We start from the raw sequence: 22,768 nt of genomic DNA, 5'->3' as shown, positions 1-22,768 counted from the left end.
AAGCAAGTCCGACAACTCCATACTTTAATATGAATATTAAATTCTACTTAGAATATTCTTGTTTTCATTTATGTAAACATTAAATAATATTGACACAAATAATGGCCCTTGACAAACACCAAGCAATGTTTGTTAGTATTACCGATAGTGGGTTTAGTACTCACATTATCTCTATAGTTCGCGTCAAGAGGATGGTTGTAAACTGTGAGATTAGCTTCAGGATTGAGACCCTTCAGCAATGCATTGTGGAGAGTTGCAAGAGAAATTGCGACGTCGTGATAACCAAAGTTGCTGAACCAGGCGGTGGCGGATTCCTCACTGAAAGTGGCGCCTATCAGGATTTTATTGCGTAGGACGCCCATTGCCACTGGATCTTCCGTCTTAAAAAAAAGATTTATGTGTGAGACAATGCTACTGAAAAATAAAAAACAAAAAGCATTATTTATTTAGTCGAATAGCTTAGTAAATAGGATAAGACACTCTCAGTGCCACTTTAGTTGCCGATTTTTGTTTAAAAAATAAATAAATTTATGTAACCAAAAACGAATGTTCCGTCTGGAATAACTAAACTATCGAAACATTCGCCCTGTACGTAAACTGGTAAGACTTTTTTTGAACAAACTTTGGGTAGTAGTGAGAATTTAGACAACTTACTCTCTCCAAATAACTTCCGTCAACGGATCCATTTTCTAAATCATGTAGTATCATAGAATCGAGATCAGAATTTTTGAATATCAGCTCGTAGCCAGCCTTAGCGAGGCCTCCCAGGGACAACGGTTCCGTACCGTTGAAAGAAAGCAACGTCTCCGTAGATATGTATCTATAATTAATATATTCAAGATTTATTAAGTTTTGCTCATAAGGGAACGTCCAAGTATTACGTAACGCAATTTGGGGGGAGGGGGAGTCTTTTGAAACAATACATAGGAGGGTTATTTGAACAACGCGTTACCTAACATTTTTTATTAATAGGAATGTTTCGATAAAGTAGAGTGCACTGGCCCCCACACTAGGATTCCCTGTGTTGTGGTCAGCCAGTCTCTTCATTTTCACATCTAAACAGTATTGCTTAATTAATTCTACATAACACATTTTTATCTGTACTATTTTTGTACAATAAGAATGTTTTCTATATCAGTATAGGACAGCTTAATAAGATATTGTTTGAGGTTTTAGTAAAAGTATGTAATGTGATTTTTGTAATGTTAGTGATAATTTTGTTTTTAATGAAGTGGTTAAATATGAATGGGCCTCGGAAGGAGAAAAAGCGTTGAGCGAAAAAAGTGCGATTTTTAGGTTGCTTATATATAAGGTTTGCGTTTGGTTTGATTTGTCAAAAAAGTCTGCATATTGCTAATAAGTATAGTTGTCTCACAGTTAAGAGTTTTGTTTCATTGTACAACTCAAACTGTATGTTGATCGTAAATCGTAACCGTAATATTAAAGATTTGAACTTTGAATAGAATAATTTACGTTACTCATCTGTCATGCTTTACTAGATTCGGTACGAAGTATCATTTGAGTGTAATGTACTTTTTAAGTCTTGTATGTCAAATAGAAACAATTAATTTCGAAAACTCGTGAAACAAAGGTTTATGCTTTTAGTTATAGGTATTACGGGCCTCTTGTGAATTACAATTAATTAACCCTGCAATTACGTCAGTACGTTAGGTCCTTGGAATCTCTCCCATCGCTTCTGGGACCACAGAAAGTATTTGTTCTCTCCCAAGACGTCAAGGCACGTGTACCAGTAGGATTTCCGGCAGTGAAAAGTCAGAGAGAGTAAGGAGCGGAGAACACGAATCTTCCAAAGCGAACACCCGTGCTTATGGTTTCTAATCACTTTTATCAGTGTCTGCATTCAAACCCTTAATGACAGAATCGAACACCGTGAAGCCAGTGATCATCATCTTTGTAGAAATCCACGCTGTCGGAAAGCCAATAATTTTGCCACTCAACACATAAAAAATACAATCTGGACGCCCTGTTCATAGCGACTAATGCTTCCGGGCGGAGTGCATTTAACTGAGTTGAGCGACGGATGACGGATGATAGATGGGAATTTTTGTTACGTAATACATCGAAACAAATTTCAAATTTTGTTTAGGTATGAATAATAAAAATCATATGTGAAAATGGTAATTAGTATAACGTCATCAAATTATCAACTGATATACAATATAATACTTAGATAGCAAAGTGTGACTAAAGACAGATTATGAGCTCACGCCTGAGAGGCATTATCCTGCCGCATGAACATTTTGGTTCTCATCTCGACGACAGAGGAATGACTGTTGATGAAGATTTGGAAAAAACACAATTTTCAGCACGCTGGAGAGTCATGGGCTTGGCATGTCCTTGGGCTAGCCAAGGTCTGGAGTGAAATGAAAATTGACAGCTACGATGTTTCGGCGGAATATAGAAAGCCTGAGGATAGCTTGCAGGATCCAACAGAACCTAATCTGGCGTGGTATATAAAAAAAATAAAAAATACGTTTATTTTGGAACATAATATCTTCTAGGTATCACTTATTCCACGTCAATCAATTCAAGCTTGTAGGCATCCCTACTCATCGGCAAAGACAGAGGGTGTAGGCCGAGAGAAAAAGCCGGCGTTAAAAACTCTCGGTACTCTTTTAAAAAAGCAAATCATCAAACAATATTTAAAACAAATATATCAAATTAATTAGAGGCAGCCTGCCCAGCACTAGTCCCAGGCCCTTTTATCAACTAGATAATCAATAACTTTATAGTAAGCCTTTTTACACAGCTTTTCTTTAATACATTTCTTAAATTTATTAAAAGGCAGAGATAAAAGAGCCTCTGGGATTTTATTAAAGAAGAGTATCCCTTTCCCCAAAAAATAATTACTAACTTTACTTAGTCTAGTACGGGGAAATTGCAGCCTGCGTTTGTTCCGAGTATTGACATTGTGCGTATGTTCTAATCTAGTATATTTATCACTATTTTTGTATACAAGCATAATATTTTCATAAATATATTGCGAGGGAAAGGTAAGTATATTAATTTCCTTGAATTTATCTCTGAGAGATTCCCTACATTTTAAATTATAGATTGCACGAATAGCCCTCTTCTGCAGAATGAAAACAGATTCGACATCAGCAGCGTGACCCCATAACAATAAGCCATAAGTCATTAAGCTGTGAAAGTAACTAAAATAAACAAGTTTAGCTGTATCGACATCAGTCAGTGAGCGAATTTTTTTAAACGCGTAAGCTGCAGAACTAAGTCTCTTCGCCAATCCGTTGATATAAGCGCTCACGTCTATGAATCCCAATACTTATTGCAAGTAGTAAAATGTGTGGACGAATCTTGCTGTTCCCGCTCGAGGAGTGCGTTAAAATCCGTCTTTCCAGATACTCCAAACCCCAAGCAAGCTCGTGGTACCTAGTCAGGTAGAGAAAGGATCATGCAAGTTTTCACCACTTCTTGTGAGGTTATCTGATCTGTCGCCTCCTCTACAAGGGTTTAAGCAAATGCCTCACAATTTTTATTGTCCACCAGTACTATCCGATCTCAAGAACAGAACATGTGGGATCTATTTCACATCTCAAAAAAGTGCGCAGACGCATAGTCGTTACGTTCATACCAAGACTGCCCAAAACCCTCGTGCCACAGTGACTTGCTGCCAGTAGGGCAAATGAGCTATGCATTGTGCGCCATAGTGAAGCATTGTCTGAGTATGCCGATTGGGTCGATGAAGACGAGGTTTATGCAAGTGGTTTAACAATACCCACTCCTTCTTCGTCTGCTCTCCGAATACCAATAATGAAAGAGTTTGAGTGGCTGGCAAACCCGTGGACAGAGAAGCAGTAATTGCAATTGAATTGTGCTGTACATTTATTTCATTTATGGCTAAATAAAAACATGTTACTTAAAAATCTCTTCTTTTGTTTATTACAACTGCAAACGCAATTAAAACTATAACAAAGGTATTACTTTGTTTAACATTTGACTGTGTTCCTAGTGGTCATTTAAATGTTACGTTTTAATTAATTTTATTTTATTTTAATGTTATTGGGAGGGGTTACAGAAAAACGTTATGGTGCGTTACACGGAGAGGAGGTAGATTCTAAAATCTATAAAAATTGCGTTACATAATACTTGAACACAGTTACTTTAAAACAGTTTAATTACGCGACGAATATTACGTTATAACATTACTATATTATGTTTTACGCTATTCATCCGTTTAGGATAAAATATTATTATTGGCATTTCTTAAGTACATTTTTATGAAGGACGCATCTAAGGAATTATTATCAGCAACTAAGGAAGGATTACTACTAAGGAAAATTGGGCGCAATGCAACATCAGTATCAACATGCAAATTAGCATCTAAAGTATTTTTTTTGTCATTTTGAAAATGTGATAATTAATGCGGATTAATAATTTAATTTAATTAAATTTTCTTTTAGTTTTATTATTGGAAACATAATAAAATTAAATGAGAAACATAAAACTGCGCGTTTTTCTAGGCAGTTTTTGCCGAGCACCACCACTTGGAACCAGAATTTGGAACCAGCTGCCGACTAAAGTATTTCCGAACCATTTCGACTTAGGGTCCTTCAAGAAAAGATCGTACCAATTCTTAAAAGGGCGGTAACGCACTCGCTAGCCCCCTGGCATTGAGAGTGTCCATGGGCGGCGGTATCACTTAACATCAGGTGAGCCTCCTGCCCGTTTGCTCTGGATTTAGAGCCGAGTTCCATGTTTCAATTTAGAAGGTGAATTTTTAATTTTTGTTACGTAACGCATCGAAATTTTTTTTAAAATTTTGTTTAGGTATGAATATTAAAAATCATATGTTAATATGATATATGTACTAATATCATAATTAGTAAATATATCGTCATAAAATTATCTGCTGATATACAATAGGTATATTATGTACTCAGATAGCAAAGTGACTAAAGACAGATTATGAGCCATATTCATTAAATAAGGTCGTTAAAATTCACATAATAGATTTTTTTTCACATTAATCAAAGATTAGATCAAAACTTGACAAAACTTTAAAAACTTACCCTTCAGTAAGCGATAGAAGTCTCGAAATGACAGTAGAGCGATTAATCAAAATGTAGTTTGTAAGGGCCAAACTGATGTTTATCTGTAATACTGGCACCAGAATTTGGAGTAGTAACACACCCCAGGATCTAGTCCAGACCAACCATAACTTCAACCAAGTGGCCTTGACGTGTAGCCAGAGTAATCTGAGACCTGTCTCGTTCACTAATGCTTTGTCCACTGAAAATGACAGTTTTAAAAAATGTTTTGTGGTTTTATGAAACCACGGTAAAAGTGAAACTTTTTTTCACATAATAGACATTTAACTTAAAAAAATGTGGAATATTCCTTTAAAAGGGTATTAAATCGCTTTATCAATCTTAATTTTATACTTGGAAAATTGGAATGATAATGGGACTAATAAAATAGACTAAGTCTCCAACTAATATTTTTATTGAATCCTGCGTCTTAGAGAGTACGACATACATAATACTTAACAATTTTTTAAGATTATATACACATATTAAAATAGCATCTATACACTACACGGTCAGCTGCTGTGAAATATGTGCACCGCCATATGGGCCTTGGCTGCTATGACGAGCGCCTTTCACTTTATCCCTACTTCGCGGCCGACCGTCACGCGACATGCGCCACACAGACCAAAAAGTTTGAGACGATGTAATAAAAGTTTCACTTTACCAAAGAAATTAAGCTTGGAAGTCAAATGGAGCTGGGTGATCATCAACCTAATAATGTAACAATAGCTATATATATAACATATAACACTTATTTTGGTAAACATCAAAGTTCGGTACTATGGTTATATTATTAGTACAGTAGCGTTATTCTGGATAGATTTGATTTATAAATAAGGATATGGCAACCAAAGTTAAATTAAAAAAATATAGAACTTACATCTCTCAAGAGATGAAACGTCGAAACCATTGTCTTTGAGATCATCAGAACTTTCGCCAATAGTCGTAGCATCATCGGACAAAGAACTGATTTCTGTATCCGAACCCACTCTAAAAAGATTTAATGATATAAATTCACGGGTTTAAACGCCGTCATACTGAGCTCTTATCTAGTTATTAATATCATATTTTTAAATAAATCATTGGTTTATTTAATTTTTTTTTATAGAAGAGGGGGGCAAACGGGCAGGAGGCTCACCTGATGTTAAGTGATACCGCCGCCCATGGACACTCTCAATGCCAAAGGGCTCGCGAGTGCGTTGCCGGCCTTTTAAAATAATGAAATTAATCAACAATAAAGCAAATTCTTGAATTAGAACTGATATGTTATTGAAATTAATATTTTATTTATTTACTTTTATTTATTTATTAACACTTCGTTGCATTACATAAAAGGAAAAAAAATTAAACATAATTTAATGAAAAGCAACTGGCGGCATTATCGCTTTAGAGCGATTTCTTCCAGACAACCACTGCCAGTAAAGGAAAAAACCACTGTGAGTAAATTACATAAGGTAGGCTAGAACTGCAAAAATACATATAACAAATAGAATAAGAATTTATGTACATTAACATCTATTTATTAATTAAATCAGCAAATTATCCAGCTAATATTATTCAGTCACTTACGACATAAAAACATCTTCCAGAGACGTCGCAATTAACCCATAGTTTTTAAACCGAATGGAAGATCTGTTATTTTCCAAGTCATTTAGCATTTCTTCAAACACATCTCGGTACGATCTTGGTAGTCCATACGTTACTTCCACGGCTAAAACGGAATAAGAAATAAATCTAAAAATTACATTTATTTAAGAAACCGGAGGGAATCAAAAGAATAAAGCCTTTATGAAGAAGAATTAGTGGAGGTCGTAAAATTAAGATAAAATTAAACATTAAGATTGTTTCATTCTTTTTCGTGATAACGTAATTTTAATCGACGTTTATTGCTTTGAGGAAAATATATTTTATTTTACAATGTATTCCAAATGTCTTTGTCTATAATGGTCCAATGGATTGGTAGTAAGAAAATCTAACTATTAGTTTTTATAGAAAAACACTTTTTTAACGGATTGAAGTTATGTAAACTTTACGTTATTTAAACATAATTTTAAACTTATTCGACGTAACATATATGCTTTTATGTTGAAAATATATACTATTGTTGAATCCAATAAAACAAATCAGTAATGTCTACTGCGTCTGAATGCTTTTTAAAATGAAGACAAAAGTTGTATAGCGGTCTTACTGCTAATAATATTCAGGAATGAGTTCATATAGTTTGTTATATATACACACGGGTCACGGTAATATGTTGCGATACTATGTATACAAAATAAGTTAAATTAATCTCTATGAAGTCATGCCTATAGTAAGATGAAAAGAGACCAATGCTAATGTCAGAACAGCCTAATTAGATTTTCTAAATAATGAGGAAGAACATTTTTTCCGATAACATATAATGAGTAATTTATTCCACTGATATAGGTATTAGTTTAAAAAATCTAAAAAGATTGTTAATTTGATTAGATATGAGTTTTCGGAAAAATGTAATCTACTTACAGAAAACAAATCTCTTGCGATACTACATTACATTTAATTGAATTAATATTTTTTTAAGATTTCTATGAAATTTTCTATTGCCTAATTATTCTTTCTATTGCCTGGCCTAAAACTCGTATAAAATATCGTATAATAGTTGAAGGAAAATATCGTGAGGAATCCTGCCTTAGCTCATACAGTCGAGGGCGAGTGTCAAGCGCAAATTAGTAGTCGTAAAGTAGTCACCTAGATTATGTTTGTGTGAGTATTGTCACACAAACATGATCTAGGTGACTACTATAAAAAACAAATGATTACGAAACAGATACATATGTATCAGCAGGGCGCGAACAAACAAGCCACCCGAAAGAGCCTCATGCTCGAACGGGCTTAAGGCTTGAACAGTGCTCAAATCGGTCAACTAGCCCTAGTTTAAATTAAATTGTTGGAAGAACTGTCGCTCATATGCATTTGAAAAAAATATATATTGTGGGTTGAAGCCTACTGTATCGATTGATAAAATCAAAAAAGATAAAAGCAATACCAATTTCCCAAAAAAAAATTTACCATCGAACCGTAGATTAGACATAAATTACAAATTCGCTCCAAAACGGTTTATGCGATTTATTTTAATCTTACACGTATTATTAGATATAGCATATATTATTATTTTCATAAAAAAAAATTTGTATTAATTCGTTTCCTGGGCATGGAAAGTAATAAAAGGTAAATAAACTCAAGCGCAATGGGCTTCCCTCCGCAATTTCACACCCGCGAGCCCTGCATGCGGCCTGTCTTCAGTCCACCTCAACGCTTTGCGACGGGAGGACTACGCTTGTGTGTCGAAGCTAATAATAATTAAATATTTGCGTATTTTAGTTTTTACCCGCGGATTTTTTTAGAAATGCCAAAATATAAAAATAAATATCAAGTGAGGCGAGGACATGAACTTCGGAAATTAATGTATGTTATAAGTATATGTATATAAGTACCTACCCAAACAAAACTCAAATTTAGAGTTGTCAAGTTTCAAGTGCAACTTGTACAACCAAGTAAAATAAGTTGCTGAACCTGATACCTGATGGAATCTGAAAGTGGGTACTGGATCTCGAGGATGGTAAGCAGTAGACATACCGTCATTGAGCTAGTTGTAATCAGCTCAGCGAGACGATACTAGAAATGTGACTAAATGAACCTGATGATGGACTCCGAAGGTGGGTACTGGGTCTCGAGGATGGCAAGCAGTAAACATACCGTCATTGAGCTCGTTGTAATCAGCTCAGCGAGACGATACTAGAAATGTGACTATATGAACCTGATGATGGACTCCGAAGGTGGATACTGAGTCTCGAGGATGGTAAATAGTAGACATACCGTCATTGAGCTCGTTGTAATCAGCTCAGCGAGACGATACAAGAAATTTGACTATATGAACCTGATAATGGTCTCCGAAGGTGGGGACCGGATCTCGAGGATGGTAAGCAGTAGACATGCCGTCATTGAGCTCGTTGTAATCAGCTCAGCAAGACGATACTAGAAATGTGACTATATGAACCTGATGATGAACTCCGAAGGTGGGTACTGGATCTCGAGGATGGTAAGCAGTAGACATACCGTCATTGAGCTCGTTGTAATCAGCTTAGCGAAACGATACTAGAAATGTGACTATATGAACCTGATGATGGACTCCGAAGGTGGATACTGAGTCTCGAGGATGGTAAACAGTAGACATACCGTCATTGAGCTCGTTGTAATCAGCTCAGCGAGACGATACAAGAAATTTTACTATATGAACCTGATAATGGTCTCCGAAGATGGGGACCGGATCTCGAGGATGGTAAACAGTAGACATACCGTCATTGAGCTCGTTGTAATCAGCTCAGCGAGACGATACAAGAAATTTGACTATATGAACCTGATAATGGTCTCCGAAGGTGGGGACCGGATCTCGAGGATGGTAAGCAGTAGACATGCCGTCATTGAGCTCGTTGTAATCAGCTCAGCGAGACGATACTAGAAATGTGTTATATGAACCTGATGGTGGACTCCGAAGGTGGGTACTGGGTCTGATTGACTCTGATTTCATTTTCGGGCTTAGATATAACATGCTGCACTCGTAGGTTTCAGAACCAAGAAAAATATTTAAAATTTCAACTGGAAGACGAATCGTTGAAATTAATTATTTTTTCAATAAACTCAAAGAAATATAGTGGTATTATAGTAAATATTACCTAATATTTATTTAATATTAAATATTAATAAGTTCATATAGTCACATTTCTAGTATCGTCTCGCTGAGCTGATTACAACGAGCTCAATGATGGTATGTCTACTGCTTACCATCCTCGAGATCCAGTACCCACCTTCGGAGTCCATTATCAGGTTCATATAACACATTTCTAGTATCGTCTCGGTAAGCTGATTACAACGAGCTCAATGACGGTATGTCTGCTGCTTACCATCCTCGAGACCCAGTACCCACCTTCGGAGTCTATTATCAGCTTCATATAACACATTTCTAGTATCGTCTCGCGGAGCTGATTACAACGAGCTCAATGACGGTATGTCTACTGCTAACCATCCTCGAGATCCAGTACCCACCTTCGGAGTCCATTATCAGGTTCATATAGTCACATTTCTCGTATCGTCTCGCTGAGCTGATTACAACGAGCTTAATGACGGTATGTCTACTGCTAACCATCCTCCAGATCCAGTACCCACCTTCGGAGTCCATTATCAGGTTCATATAGTCACATTTCTAGTATCGTCTCGCTGAGCTGATTACAAGGAGCTCAATGACGGTATGTCTACTGCTTACCATCCTCGAGACCCAGTACCCACCTTCGGAGTCCATCATCAGGTTCATATAGTCACATTTCTTGTATCGTCTCGCTGAGCTGATTACAACGAGCTCAATGACAGTATGTCTACTGCTTACCATCCTCGAGACCCAGTACCCACCTTCGGAGTCCATCATCAGGTTCATATACTCACATTTCTAGTATCGTTTCGCTGAGCTGATTACAACGAGCTCAATGACGGTATATCTACTGCTTACCATCCTCGAGACCTAGTACCCACCTTCGGAGTCCATCATCAGGTTCATATAGTCACATTTCTTGTATCGTCTCGCTGAGCTGATTACAACGAGCTCAATGACGGTATGTCTGCTGCTTACCATCCTCGAGATCCACTACTCACCTTCGGAGTCCATCATCAGGTTCATATAGTCACATTTCATGTATCGTTTCGCTGAGCTGATTACAACGAGCTCAATGACGGTATGTCTACTGCTTACCATCCTCGAGATCCAGTACCAACCATCAGAGTCCATCGTCAGCTGATGATGATGACTCGGTTTCGGTATTTTAGCAATACTGACATTAAAAAGTTTTAACCTCAGAACGAATTAAACATGTAAAAAAATCATGTATGTACTAGTTAAATAATTGGCAGCCACCATTTTTTCTAGACCAATATTTATTTATAAATTTTTATATTTAGCTAATAATTGGTTTCGTATTCACGTAGTTTTGTTAGACTATTCACTATTTTGTTAGACTAGATGGCGTTAGTAAATTATTGTTTGTAGTAGAGGTCAAATCCTCAAAGTCATCGGCGTATGTTAGAGTCTTAAGCATCCCCCTTGCGAGGGAGGATGTAACAATTACAAGTCGAACAGATACATAGACATTGCTTGTCCGAGGGATTGAGACGGGACAAACATGTCCACACAAGTAGCATCCCATATCAAAGCCCGTCCGTTTAATAATAATTACATGAATTATGATTTTTTTATGTTTGAAGATTACGTTGCTTTAGATTTAGAAACAAACTTACGTCAAATTTCATTGGCAAGTCGCGAGCTTTAACTAGATAGACAAAAACAAAGGAAAGTCATCATACGTCGTTATTTTAAAATAGCCATTTAGATCGGCTAAGAAGGCCGGAATTTAAGAGAGTGGTACGCTAATGAAACTATTGCCTCATACATACCATCGTCATCCTTAGGAACAGTATCAGGTAGATATTTGCAAATGACGTTAGTGCATACATCCAATTGGAATCCCTCTTCCTTCACAACCACAAGTGTATATCCTATTCCATAGTGCGTCTTTAAGAAGTAAGGTGAACCGATACATTGTAAGGCCCCAGTCGACATAATAGCCACTCGATCGCCCAAGTAATCAGCCTCGTCCATAAAATGAGTTGTCAATATCATTGATCTACCTAAAATCATTCTGAAATTAATATAATTGAATACTTTTTATTGTAAATTAATTGTATAGCATTTTCTCTGAGTAATATAATTGTGCTTAATCAAAATTGATACATCCTTTAACAGGAAAAATCAGCATGCTTTGTATACTTAATTATATCTAACAAAAAAGTTCCTAGAATTTTGTGATCTAAGCAGCGATACAGCGATAATTTATTTCAAATTTTGTATAAAAGATAAAGAAAATCTGCGTGTAATAAAGGTTTTAAAGGCATATTACGATTAAAAAAATTCAATAGTTAGTGACAATGAAACAAAATGTTATAATGACCATATTAAACCATATTTGGGTACGATTCACGCAATGCGAACTAACTAGTCAGTAGATAGTTTGCCAATCAAGGCAGGCAATCATATAAGGCAGTTATGTTACGCCTCTGGTATAGAAGTGTGGTAAACAGTCAGTCGAGTATAAAATATTTTCATTTCCCTGGTGGATATTACTTTTTATCAAGTATTTTTTTTTTCTTGAACCCAACCTTATTAAAAAATTTCGGAATGTGTTTTGGGATACGCGTAACAAAATTCATATCATTCCATTTTAACGTAATCGATGTATTTTAATTGAAACATTTACTAACATCCAACATTCCAAATTCGAATTACTTTTAATCCCTACATGTTTTTTTGAAAGATTTATAGTTCATATAAAGACCTTTTTTCTCTTTTTCCAAAAGGTTCCAAAGTGCTCTTCGGGAAGCCGGGTCCATGCCTGATGTAGGTTCATCTAGTAAAACAACTCGAGCGCCTCCACAAAGCGCAATACCAACACATAAGCGGCGTTTTTGTCCACCCGATAGACCTTGCGATAAATAATTGCGCTAAAAATATTGTTTATTTTAATTATTGAGGTTGATGAAAGAATTTATATTCATAATGAAATAACATTAATAACTTGTAACATGTCATAACATATTTAATTCTTTCGTATTCGAAAGAATTAAATATGGCGCCAAAACCCGGTCAGAACACAACCGCGCATGCGCTATGCTGACGCGAGACGCTGCCACAGATGATGAACATTGCAATAATATAATAATGGTGAGCTTTTTTCTTAACTAGCTGACACTCTCATTTTGTAATAGGAATTTTATTAATTGTACTTTTCGATATAGTGGGAATGTATATACATTTTTATTTATATATTTAAAATTACCTGCTAACGAATATTACAATAATGTTTTTTTCAAAATTAGTTTTGTATTACAATATATGAGTAGATAAAAACAAAATTCGCAGAAAAACCGTCTTAAACCAACCCAAACTCACCTTTTCCTGCATTTCCAATTTTTCAATTAACGCATTTATCTCGTCATCCAATTCCTTTCCATAGAACCCTTTAAGCCGCGCGAAGAACTCCAAATGCTCTCTGACAGTGAGCTCGTTAAATAGCACATTATGCTGCGGGCATAAACCGAGGTGCGCGCGGGCAAGTTGCAACTGAGTTGCTATGTTGTAACCCGCTAATTTAACACTACCCCTCGTTATTGAAACATTACCTTAAAAGGGAAATCATTATAAATATTACAATCGTTTTGATTTGACACCACAAAAGATGACATTATGAGAAAAGCACGCATTTGTGAAAGTTCATATTAAGTTCAGATTATTCCACGTCATTAAATTCGAACCTGTAGGCATTCCTCACTCATCGGCAAAAAAAAACAGAGGGTGTAGGCCGAGAGAGCGAGATGGGAGAGTTTAGTGTTTAAACACTTATCTGAATCTCTTTCTACGTGCCAGTTAGAAATGCCGTAAAAGTCAACATAGGTCTAAATACAAGTTTAAACACATAAAACCGTGAATGGACTAAAGTTTATCTTCCGTCATTATTATACATAGGTACAAGTAGCGGCACGAAACTCTAGCGCTGACCGTTATTGCGCAGAAGTAAAAAATAAGGTACCTGAGGGGGGCTAGCGGAATGAAGAGCGTCGATTGGCTCTCCAGTCGCATTCCGGCCCCCGCACCACAGTTCACATGCGCAGCAATCCCCTCCACGTATCGGCCAGCGCTAGACTTACGTGCCTATAATAGTAATGCGGTATACTTCTTATTAATGTTATATTTCGAGTATGAAATACTCATCCTGCAATATGCTTATACAAAATAGTTTACCTGTTAACATGGAGATTGTAGTCGATTTACCAGCTCCGTTATGTCCAAGTAACACCGTAATTTGATCGTCGTATATATTTAAATTAACATTATTAACAGCTATGTTATTGCCGTACACTTTTGTTAAATTCTAAAAGACAAAAAATTAAACTGAATGTACCAACATTTTCGTGTGCTATAGAATATAAATGAATAAAACATCTTTAACAAATCAAATCAAATCAAAAATAATTTATTCATATAGGTAACATAATGTACATTTATGAACGTCAAAAAAGAAATATATATTGCATACTTCTAATTTTACATTTACATACTTACTGCCAGTTTTCAAATCAAAGACATAGAACGGAAGAGAAGAACTGGTAATCAACTCTCCGACACTCTTTTTAATCACCATAATAATAATCGAAATAAATTTAACATCTCGACATGTCTCTCGCTGGCTACGATACTCAAAAGTCGAGTTATATAATTGCCCTTTATATGGTTAAAGTTTTGCGGGAAATCGTGAGCGACCTATACTTCAATAACTCGGTTTCTTTGTAACTAAGGGATATGGGCGACCGCGCAGGCCTAGGTTGTATGCGATATCAAGAGCTAGAACTAGTCTATTGCACAGATCCGTTAATAAAATATGCCTTCTGAACGCTGTCTCCGACACTGTCGTCGTCTTTATATGTTCGTACAGTGAGTTTGCAGAACTGATATTATCTATCTTATGTATTTAATATTAAATATTTTAGTATATTATTCTATTTTTAATTTCGACATTATCTTACTGTCGGAATTGTTTAGATATTTTTGTAAGTAAATTTAATTAAAAAATCGGGTTTATATTCGCTAATGACGTTTCTACTACCTATCAGCAAAATCGCAAGTCGTAAACAAATAAAATGCTCGCGTAAATTACGATAACTTTTTATATACACTTACAAGTTTTGTTTCGTGATTTCAGTGAACAAGTTTTCATGCGTGATTTAGTGTAAAACCCCCATATCTGATTTTAATGATAATAGGATATATAGGAGATTAGATTGTTCAGGTTTTAATTTTCCAGAAAGCGAGCCCAAGTCGCTAATTGGCGAAATATTTTTTTATTTATTACCGACTTACAAGTACATACGTCTTGACAGTACCTTTAACACAATGGTTGTTAATTACAACATTTATTTAAATTACAAACATATCCCTCTGTGACTTCAAAATTTTATATATTTTCAGAAACAGTATTAGGAACGAGCAACATCTATGCTGGGGTCTTAGGGGCTCTTTATATCTGTGACCGCAATTAAGATTCGTTATCATATACTGCCGTTTCGTAAGAATAATAATAAATACTTACGCTTATTTTTACACCAACTTCATGCCCTTTTGGATCACCCTCTTTAACTATATGCGTCTCATTATCCTCTACTTCTAAATCTGAAAAAAATTTTTTTTATATATTTGTTTCGAAATAAACGTATGATTATGTATAATTGCTAATTATCATTAGAAATAAGTGTAACATTCTTGGAAAAATGGGATTTATTCGACCATCGGAAGAGGATCTCATTGGTTTTAATTATAATTTCTTTGTTCTCTCTCTAATGGAAGTAAAACATACTTTGGTCTCTTTCTGGCGATTTTTCTGTCATAAAATGAGCACTTCATTAATTGATTACATCGAGATATTACTTTAAGTTATAATTATTATACAGTAGAACCTCTTTCAATCGAAGCTTGAGTAGCTTTGATAAGTCGAAAAACTTCAACATCCGAAAAAGTGTTTTAATCCCTTCCCTTCAAGACCCAAAACCATTCCTAGTAATCTCAACCCTGTTAGTCGAAAATCTGTACATATTTCCCTATAAAATTGTTTTTTGGACTATCTCGAATATAACAATGTTTTATTTTACAACAACTGGCTACTGCGCATTTGAAACTTATTACGACAATAAATTAAAAAAAAAAACTATTTAAAAATCTCCTTCAGATTAGTTAGGATAAATGTTAACGTTCAATAAGTTTAAAATTCTACGACTAAAATATTTGTGAGTCTCTTGACAGTTCAGTTATAGAAGTTCTACTGTATAACTAAGTAACATATACAATAGAGATACAATACAATATAACATAACAATTACAAACCTAAACAATCGACTTTTGATGGGAACCAAAATGATTTCTGCAGTAAAAAGTACCAGGGTCTGGGCGTACCCCATGTTCCTGGTAATACTTGCTCCAAATATAATGCCACAAGCATATATAGAATCGAATTAAACACTAACATAAGTACAACGTGTCCGAATAGGAATCGGTTGGAATCCATTGTATAAGTGCTGAAAAAACTGTCCCAGGTCATACCTAAAAACATATTTTAATTTAATTATAATATGTAAACGGTTTAAAAAATATATCTATTTTTTGGTTAATCATATATTTTGTCATTAGTTTTGTTAACCTAAGCATATCGACTACATATATACTCCATAGTCTCAACGAAAATTAGTGCTATCATTATTATTAGCACTGCGATTGCAGCGTACTGAGTGGGCCTAAATCAACACCTATCTATTTGGTTATATGTATTTAGTTTTATCTTTCTTTGTTTATTTGTGTGCGTTTCAGTAAATATAAGATTTCTTTTTAACACTTGATTGTTTGTTTATTCAATACTTTCGTAAAAGAAGCAATCAGTGAATGATAGAAAATGTTTGATGTTGCCCTACTCTACTGTTTTTGGTGAAAAGATAAAAGAATCTTGTAGGCTTAAAGGTCTCGTTACCAGGCCATAAAATTAAAATTAAAGGGAAACTTGAGAGAATGTCTCTTTACATTAACTACTTATAAACATTTAATATTATATTACTAGCTGCCCCCGCGAACTTCGTTTCGCAATAATAATTATGATTTTTTGCTTAGCCCAACTTTTTAGTAGCTAACGAAACTTTCGGAACATTTTGCGATGGTAATCTGGTATTAGAGACTTTTTTCTAAGTACTTAAAACTAATTAAAAAATAAAACTAAATGTTTTATACATATGTTTCCTCTCCATAAAAACCTTCCTCCGAGTTCAAGGCATAATTGATAAACACATGTTTTTATCTTCGGCTCTTAAAAATTACCATAGCGTGTTACGTAACACATACCATCTACACTCTCCTTGGAAATGAGTAACTGGAAACCATACGACATGGCCGAGTTGAGGGCCACACAGGTCAGCGCTTGTAGAAAAGGTGGCACCTCAGTCTCCATGCTGAGGAGGAACGATGGCAGGTACGTCAAGAACCATAATACACCAGTGAACAACGCCGCCGTACTTGCTATAAATAAATGATATTTAGACATATTTGAATTATGATTTTAGGTATATAAATATAATTTGGACGTATACATATGAGTCTATAAATATATCTATAAATTGTTTTTTTAATGAATCTTTATCTATCAATGCACTTGCTTGTTTTCTGTTTTATATATATATATATATTGTTTATCTATGTAATCTGTTTTGGCTTTCTGTATTGTCTTAGTGTTTTATATTATAATATGTATAAGTATAAGCTGTTAGATTACTTATAATTAAATAAATAAATATTCTTAACAACATTTAATTTATATTAAAATCACAATTTAAAAAAACCATCATATTCTATTTCAAAATTTAGCAACGGTTCAGCAGTTAAAGCGTAACGAAATATATTGAATTTTGTTAAATTATCTAGTTTTATACAAGTATGTTATAAAATGTAGTCAAAAATAATCAAACCTGTTGTATCCGCAAACATTCTTACCTTTACTGAAGAAGCCACTCATCATGAAACAGAAGAATATGGTACACGTCAAATACAGAGTTATAAAGAAGAGAAGAACGGTCCACGGTGTATTAGTAAACACTGCATATTCGCTAAATCCCTCCTTATTTGTAAACCAATTAACCTAAAAAAATATTAATATTTAGTACCTACTAGTGGTACATATCATATTAATATTTATCATAGTAATTACATATTACAGTGGTACTTGGTAGTTAATAAAATAATAGGGAGGAATGGATAAACAAACGTATAAAATAAAGTTATTCCTTGCAAAGTGTTATTTACTAAGCGTAAAATTCAGTATAGGATAAGATTCCGAAACGAGACTATGACTCCCGTTATATAAAAAACGTCTTACACTAAAGAGTCACACTTTGTCACACACACACACACACTATTTCTGAAAACCACAGAAATCCCTGATTCACAAGTCTGTTCTAATATTAAGCTTACCTTAAGCAATGCAACGAGAAGACAAGCAATTATAAACATATATACGAATTGTTTGAAAAACCATGCAATCCAATGCAACCATGTTGGAAGACCCATTATTTTCATTATTTCCTGAAAAAGAAAATACTTAGAAATACAATTTTTGTAAGGGATTTTAATATGGGCGGAAAATGATCCGAGGTAGCACCGTGCTAAATAACAATTTTTTATGGTGACAACACTGCTACGTCATGATAGACGGAAACCATTTTAATACGTTTTTTTAAAGTACTAAGTTATTATTAATAGCAAGCAGGCTTACAATATTTGTTCCTTATTGATATAATTTATAAATGTGTGGTAATAAAAAGCGCAGTCAAAAAGCTAAAATATATTTATGTGATCATATTAAATATGTTAACTTGAATCTGCCAAAATAGATTATATATAACATCATGAAGACTACATTAAATGTTACTAAAATTAAATATTTCTATTGGATTATGAATACGTATGGAACTAACATTTCGTACGCGTCCAATATGATATGACACGTAAATACTAATTATTGCCGGCCGTTAAAGATAAGTCGTTGAGTTTATTCCAGCGTTGTATTGATCGGTTTTTACCTTTTGTATTTCAGAATAAACATCACGATTATCCTCAGTTTGATGTTTGCATTTTAATATGTTCACTATTGACGCCCGTAAAACGGTACATAACTATAGTAAATAGAACTAAAACAATTCTTGTAAAAATGAGCAAAATGTCATTTTTTTTTATTAAATTTTAATAAACATAACGCGGATTATATTATTGACAGCCGGTAACGATTTCAATGGATCTTTCGCGAAAATTTACTTACAATATCAATATTCCAAATTTATTTTTTTTAATCCCTTCGAATAAAAATCTTATGTTTGTCCCTGTTTACGAGAAACGTAAAAAAAAAGAATAAGATGTTTTCATCATATTCTTTTTATACGTTGCCATTCTTTCTTTCTTTTTATCTTAGTTTTCAAAAGGTTTCAATGGTAGATAGAGGAGAGTACCAATTTTATAGACCGAGAAACGTACATACTCGCAAGCCTTCTGGCAGTTAGTTTGAACGGTTCTGCATAAAATTCTGTTGAGTGTAAATGAGACCAACTAATATTAAATGAAATTAAACAGAATATTCTCAATCTATTATACAAACCTAACTTGGCATCTTACCTTTAGTTGTGACTCTTTCTCCAAAGTAATTGCTCGAACAATATTAATAGCGGTGTAACTGAAGCTTATCATAACAAACATAGGAAATAAAAGCTGAAGAGCATCCACAGCTAGGTCTTCAACGTATGCTGGATGGGGATATCTCTGTATATTTATTTTGAAGTCACGTAAGTTTCTATTTGTGAGACGAGATACTAACTCCATCGATACTGAATGTTGTAAGGCAATGAATAACTCGTTTACGTAGCCTGAAAATATAAAAACGTGGAAAAAAATATTTTTTTTTTATAGGTATTATGTATTACATAAGTACCTAAATGTTGTATCAAGACTGACTTATTTGTCAAATCACGTAATATCTTAAACTATGTGACAGGATGGGAACATTTGAATTATGCATGGTATTAAAACACATTTTTCTTATTTTGAAGTGCGGATTTTAACATGTTCTGATTGTTGATCTCGACTTCAATAAAAAAACTATAAATGGCGCCAAAACATGGCACAGCGCATAAGAGTAATATTATTATTTTTTAATTTCGGTGTCCCATTGTCGATTCGGACTATTTTATAGTTTCCAATCAAGATTAAGACAGCCGATTTTCGAATTTATTTTACAATTAGATTGCAATGTTGAAATGAAGGCTTTTGCCCCGATTTGTTAACTTAATTTGATAACTTAATTACCTGGTGAATTACCACCTTCCCATGAAAATGGGAATCTAGGTCCAGGTACTTGGAAAAATGGAAAAACATCGTCGGAATGCCACGTGCGACTACCAGTCGCGAAGAAGGAATTCAACCTTGGTCTTTCAGGAAAACGTAAGCCATATTTAACGTCATTTGGCAATTCTGCTATTCCTAAAACCATACATTAGTAATGTACCGATGGCTTTGTAAAGTTTTGCACGTGCTTTAAAAAAGAGTAAAAGTCTTCAACAGGAAAACTTACGTTTTGATTATACGATAAGATTACATTCGATATCTTTACAATATAAAATAAAATACATATACCCAGTGGCGTAGTTAGGGGGGGCGGTTCCCACCCGGTCTCTCAACTTTAAAAATAATGTACAAACAAACAAAAAATTGCTAGCACAAAAATGTCTCTTTCAGGGATCTATCCACTAGCACTAGCTCAGTTCTATGTAGAATTCGGGGATTCCCACAAAAGAGCCTGTCCCTGTCGAGGGTAATTCCACGTCCCATACTCGCGATCTTTTAATAAATGATCCATGTCTTTTATGATAAAACTGATGGCTTTTACTTTCGATGGGGTAACACCACCAACTTCCGCACCGGGTGCCACTCAAGGTAGCTACGCCACTGCATATACCTTAAACCTATTTAACTAACAATAAAAACTTACACTTTAATTGTCAATTATATTTGATAATATGTTAAAAAACACGGGAGAAAATTTAAGGTACCCAAAAGTCTAGTCACCGCTAGGGGATACACTTTGTTGTCATATTAGCTAAATAAATGCGTTCACTACAGATATCCTAAGATCGATATTAAAAAAACAGGAATGATAATAAACGCCTATACAAACCTGCTAATTCGTCATCAAATTCGACAGCAGCTAGTATCTTTCGTGTAAATACTTCATCCACATAAATGCTTCTAAGTTCATGACTGTTTCTATATGGACGAACTTTAACAAGAAACTTTGCGATTTCAATAATATATGAATTACGTAAGTTTATTTCGGGCGGTATGTCCGGAAAATCGGGAATCTGTGAGATGATTAGGTCTAAAATATCTCTAATGTTGTCCACAAATAAATTGACGCAGGCCGTTCGAATTACATCTTCTAATACTGGGTTTTCTGGCGAGTATGCTATCGACATTTCGCTTAAGTTCATGCCTGATCTGAAAATAACATTACATATAGTTTTTGTCATGGTTAAAAACGGTAGCAGTCAACTACGAAATTTCCCGCCCTTACATAAAGAAAGCATACAGCTGTGAAAGGCCATCATTATATTAGGAACACTGAATCACAACGCCGCACTATGGAAAGTGGTAGATCATCGGCATATCAAAATTGTTTTTACTAATGTTGTTATTGTGTCAATAACAACATTTTAAAAGTTTATTAAATAATATAACATCATTTATTTTATTTATTAAATAATATAAGAGTGGAACTTTAATATAATTTTGCATGATTTTCATTTGGAATATAATTTTTAATCCCGCAAAGTAAGTATCTCAAAGATCTCTTTCAAACATTTGTAGGAATAGTAAAGTGTAACACATTTTTATAAAGCCTCTGGTATACAGATTTTAACGCAAATATAAAAAAAGACAGTAGCGGTACAAGCGAGTAATCAACTTTGTCGACTTTTGACAGTTGTCGATGTCTCCCGGTTATCTACTGTTTTGGAAGTTATCGCGAAAAGTATGATACAAGTCAGGAAACAGAATACTTATATCTATTGTAGTTTCTAATGTTTAATTATTTCATTGATTTGTTTGCGATTATTTATTGGTAACATTTAATTTCAAGTACTTAAGCATACATTTGACAAAAAATTTCAGCAACAACTATACCTTTTAAATACTTATTGAAATAGGTGTGTTATATTATTGTTATTTTATAATTAAGTAATGAAAAAATAACTTTTTATTCACTATTTTGTCGATAAGAAAATAAAATAAAGGTCATTTCTTTAAAATGTTGTTTATATCACTTATTTACACATATGTACATACTCTAATCAAGGTATAAGCATCTTAGCTTTATTTGAAGCCCTATGCGTGTGCAATTCAATGGTCTTTCTTTTTTTATGAATTTTGATATGAAACAGACCTCGACTTTCCATAGTGCGCCGGTACCTTTAAACAACCAATAGCTACGAAGGTCCCTTCAATGTTGAGATACCAAAGAACACCAGCGCTACGGATATCGTAGCAGCATCGCTATTGAAACTTACAGAGTCAGCCGCGGCCGGGGCACAGCTCTAGGGATGATAATCTATTTATCAATATTCTAAGTAGTAGTTCATAATCCACATAGAAGGTCGAATTTTAAAATAATGATAATAAAATTTTATCAAAACACTGACTTAATTAATCTTAAATTATTAATAGCCTACATCTCCTTTTCGATATAATCTAAGAATAGTATTAATTAAAATTTCTCATTGTTTATATCGCTTCCGTGCTTTAACTTCGGACATTTTTTTTCCTATTTTTTTTTTAATTTTTCGGACTTTGAAAATCGGACTAATATATTACAGATGAAACCACAGAAAACCAATTAGGTTACAGGTTACTATCCCTATAGATAAAAATACCTAATACTTTTACTAGGTATCCGGTTACATTCCACCCATGTCAAAAAAGTCTTAAATCACGCTGAATA

The 22,768-nt window shown here is 34.3% G+C and overlaps 1 protein-coding gene across 2 annotated transcripts in view; it reads right to left on the bottom strand.

Annotated features, from left to right (window-relative positions):
- LOC110993552 (phospholipid-transporting ATPase ABCA3) overlaps positions 1-22,768 on the bottom strand; it is a 34,091-nt gene that overhangs the window by 9,537 nt on the left and 1,786 nt on the right. For both annotated transcript variants that reach the window (XM_045630750.1, XM_045630749.1), the window contains exons 3-19: positions 20,951-21,270; positions 20,083-20,256; positions 19,396-19,643; positions 18,202-18,312; positions 17,725-17,869; positions 17,080-17,253; positions 16,078-16,293; positions 15,290-15,369; positions 13,945-14,074; positions 13,096-13,325; positions 12,482-12,647; positions 11,544-11,777; positions 6,636-6,777; positions 5,947-6,056; positions 5,049-5,268; positions 655-820; positions 165-380 (exon numbers count right to left, since the gene is read on the bottom strand). In XM_045630750.1, the coding sequence (XP_045486706.1) occupies positions 165-380; positions 655-820; positions 5,049-5,268; positions 5,947-6,056; positions 6,636-6,777; positions 11,544-11,777; positions 12,482-12,647; positions 13,096-13,325; positions 13,945-14,074; positions 15,290-15,369; positions 16,078-16,293; positions 17,080-17,253; positions 17,725-17,869; positions 18,202-18,312; positions 19,396-19,643; positions 20,083-20,256; positions 20,951-21,270 (3,082 nt within the window). The remainder of the gene's footprint in view (positions 1-164; positions 381-654; positions 821-5,048; positions 5,269-5,946; positions 6,057-6,635; positions 6,778-11,543; positions 11,778-12,481; positions 12,648-13,095; positions 13,326-13,944; positions 14,075-15,289; positions 15,370-16,077; positions 16,294-17,079; positions 17,254-17,724; positions 17,870-18,201; positions 18,313-19,395; positions 19,644-20,082; positions 20,257-20,950; positions 21,271-22,768) is intronic.

This window comes from Pieris rapae, chromosome 13 (genome assembly GCF_905147795.1).
Source record: "Pieris rapae chromosome 13, ilPieRapa1.1, whole genome shotgun sequence".
Lineage (NCBI taxonomy): Eukaryota > Metazoa > Arthropoda > Insecta > Lepidoptera > Pieridae > Pieris > Pieris rapae.
Note: the sequence above shows the minus strand (reverse complement) of the source record. Positions and strands in the feature narration are given on the sequence as shown.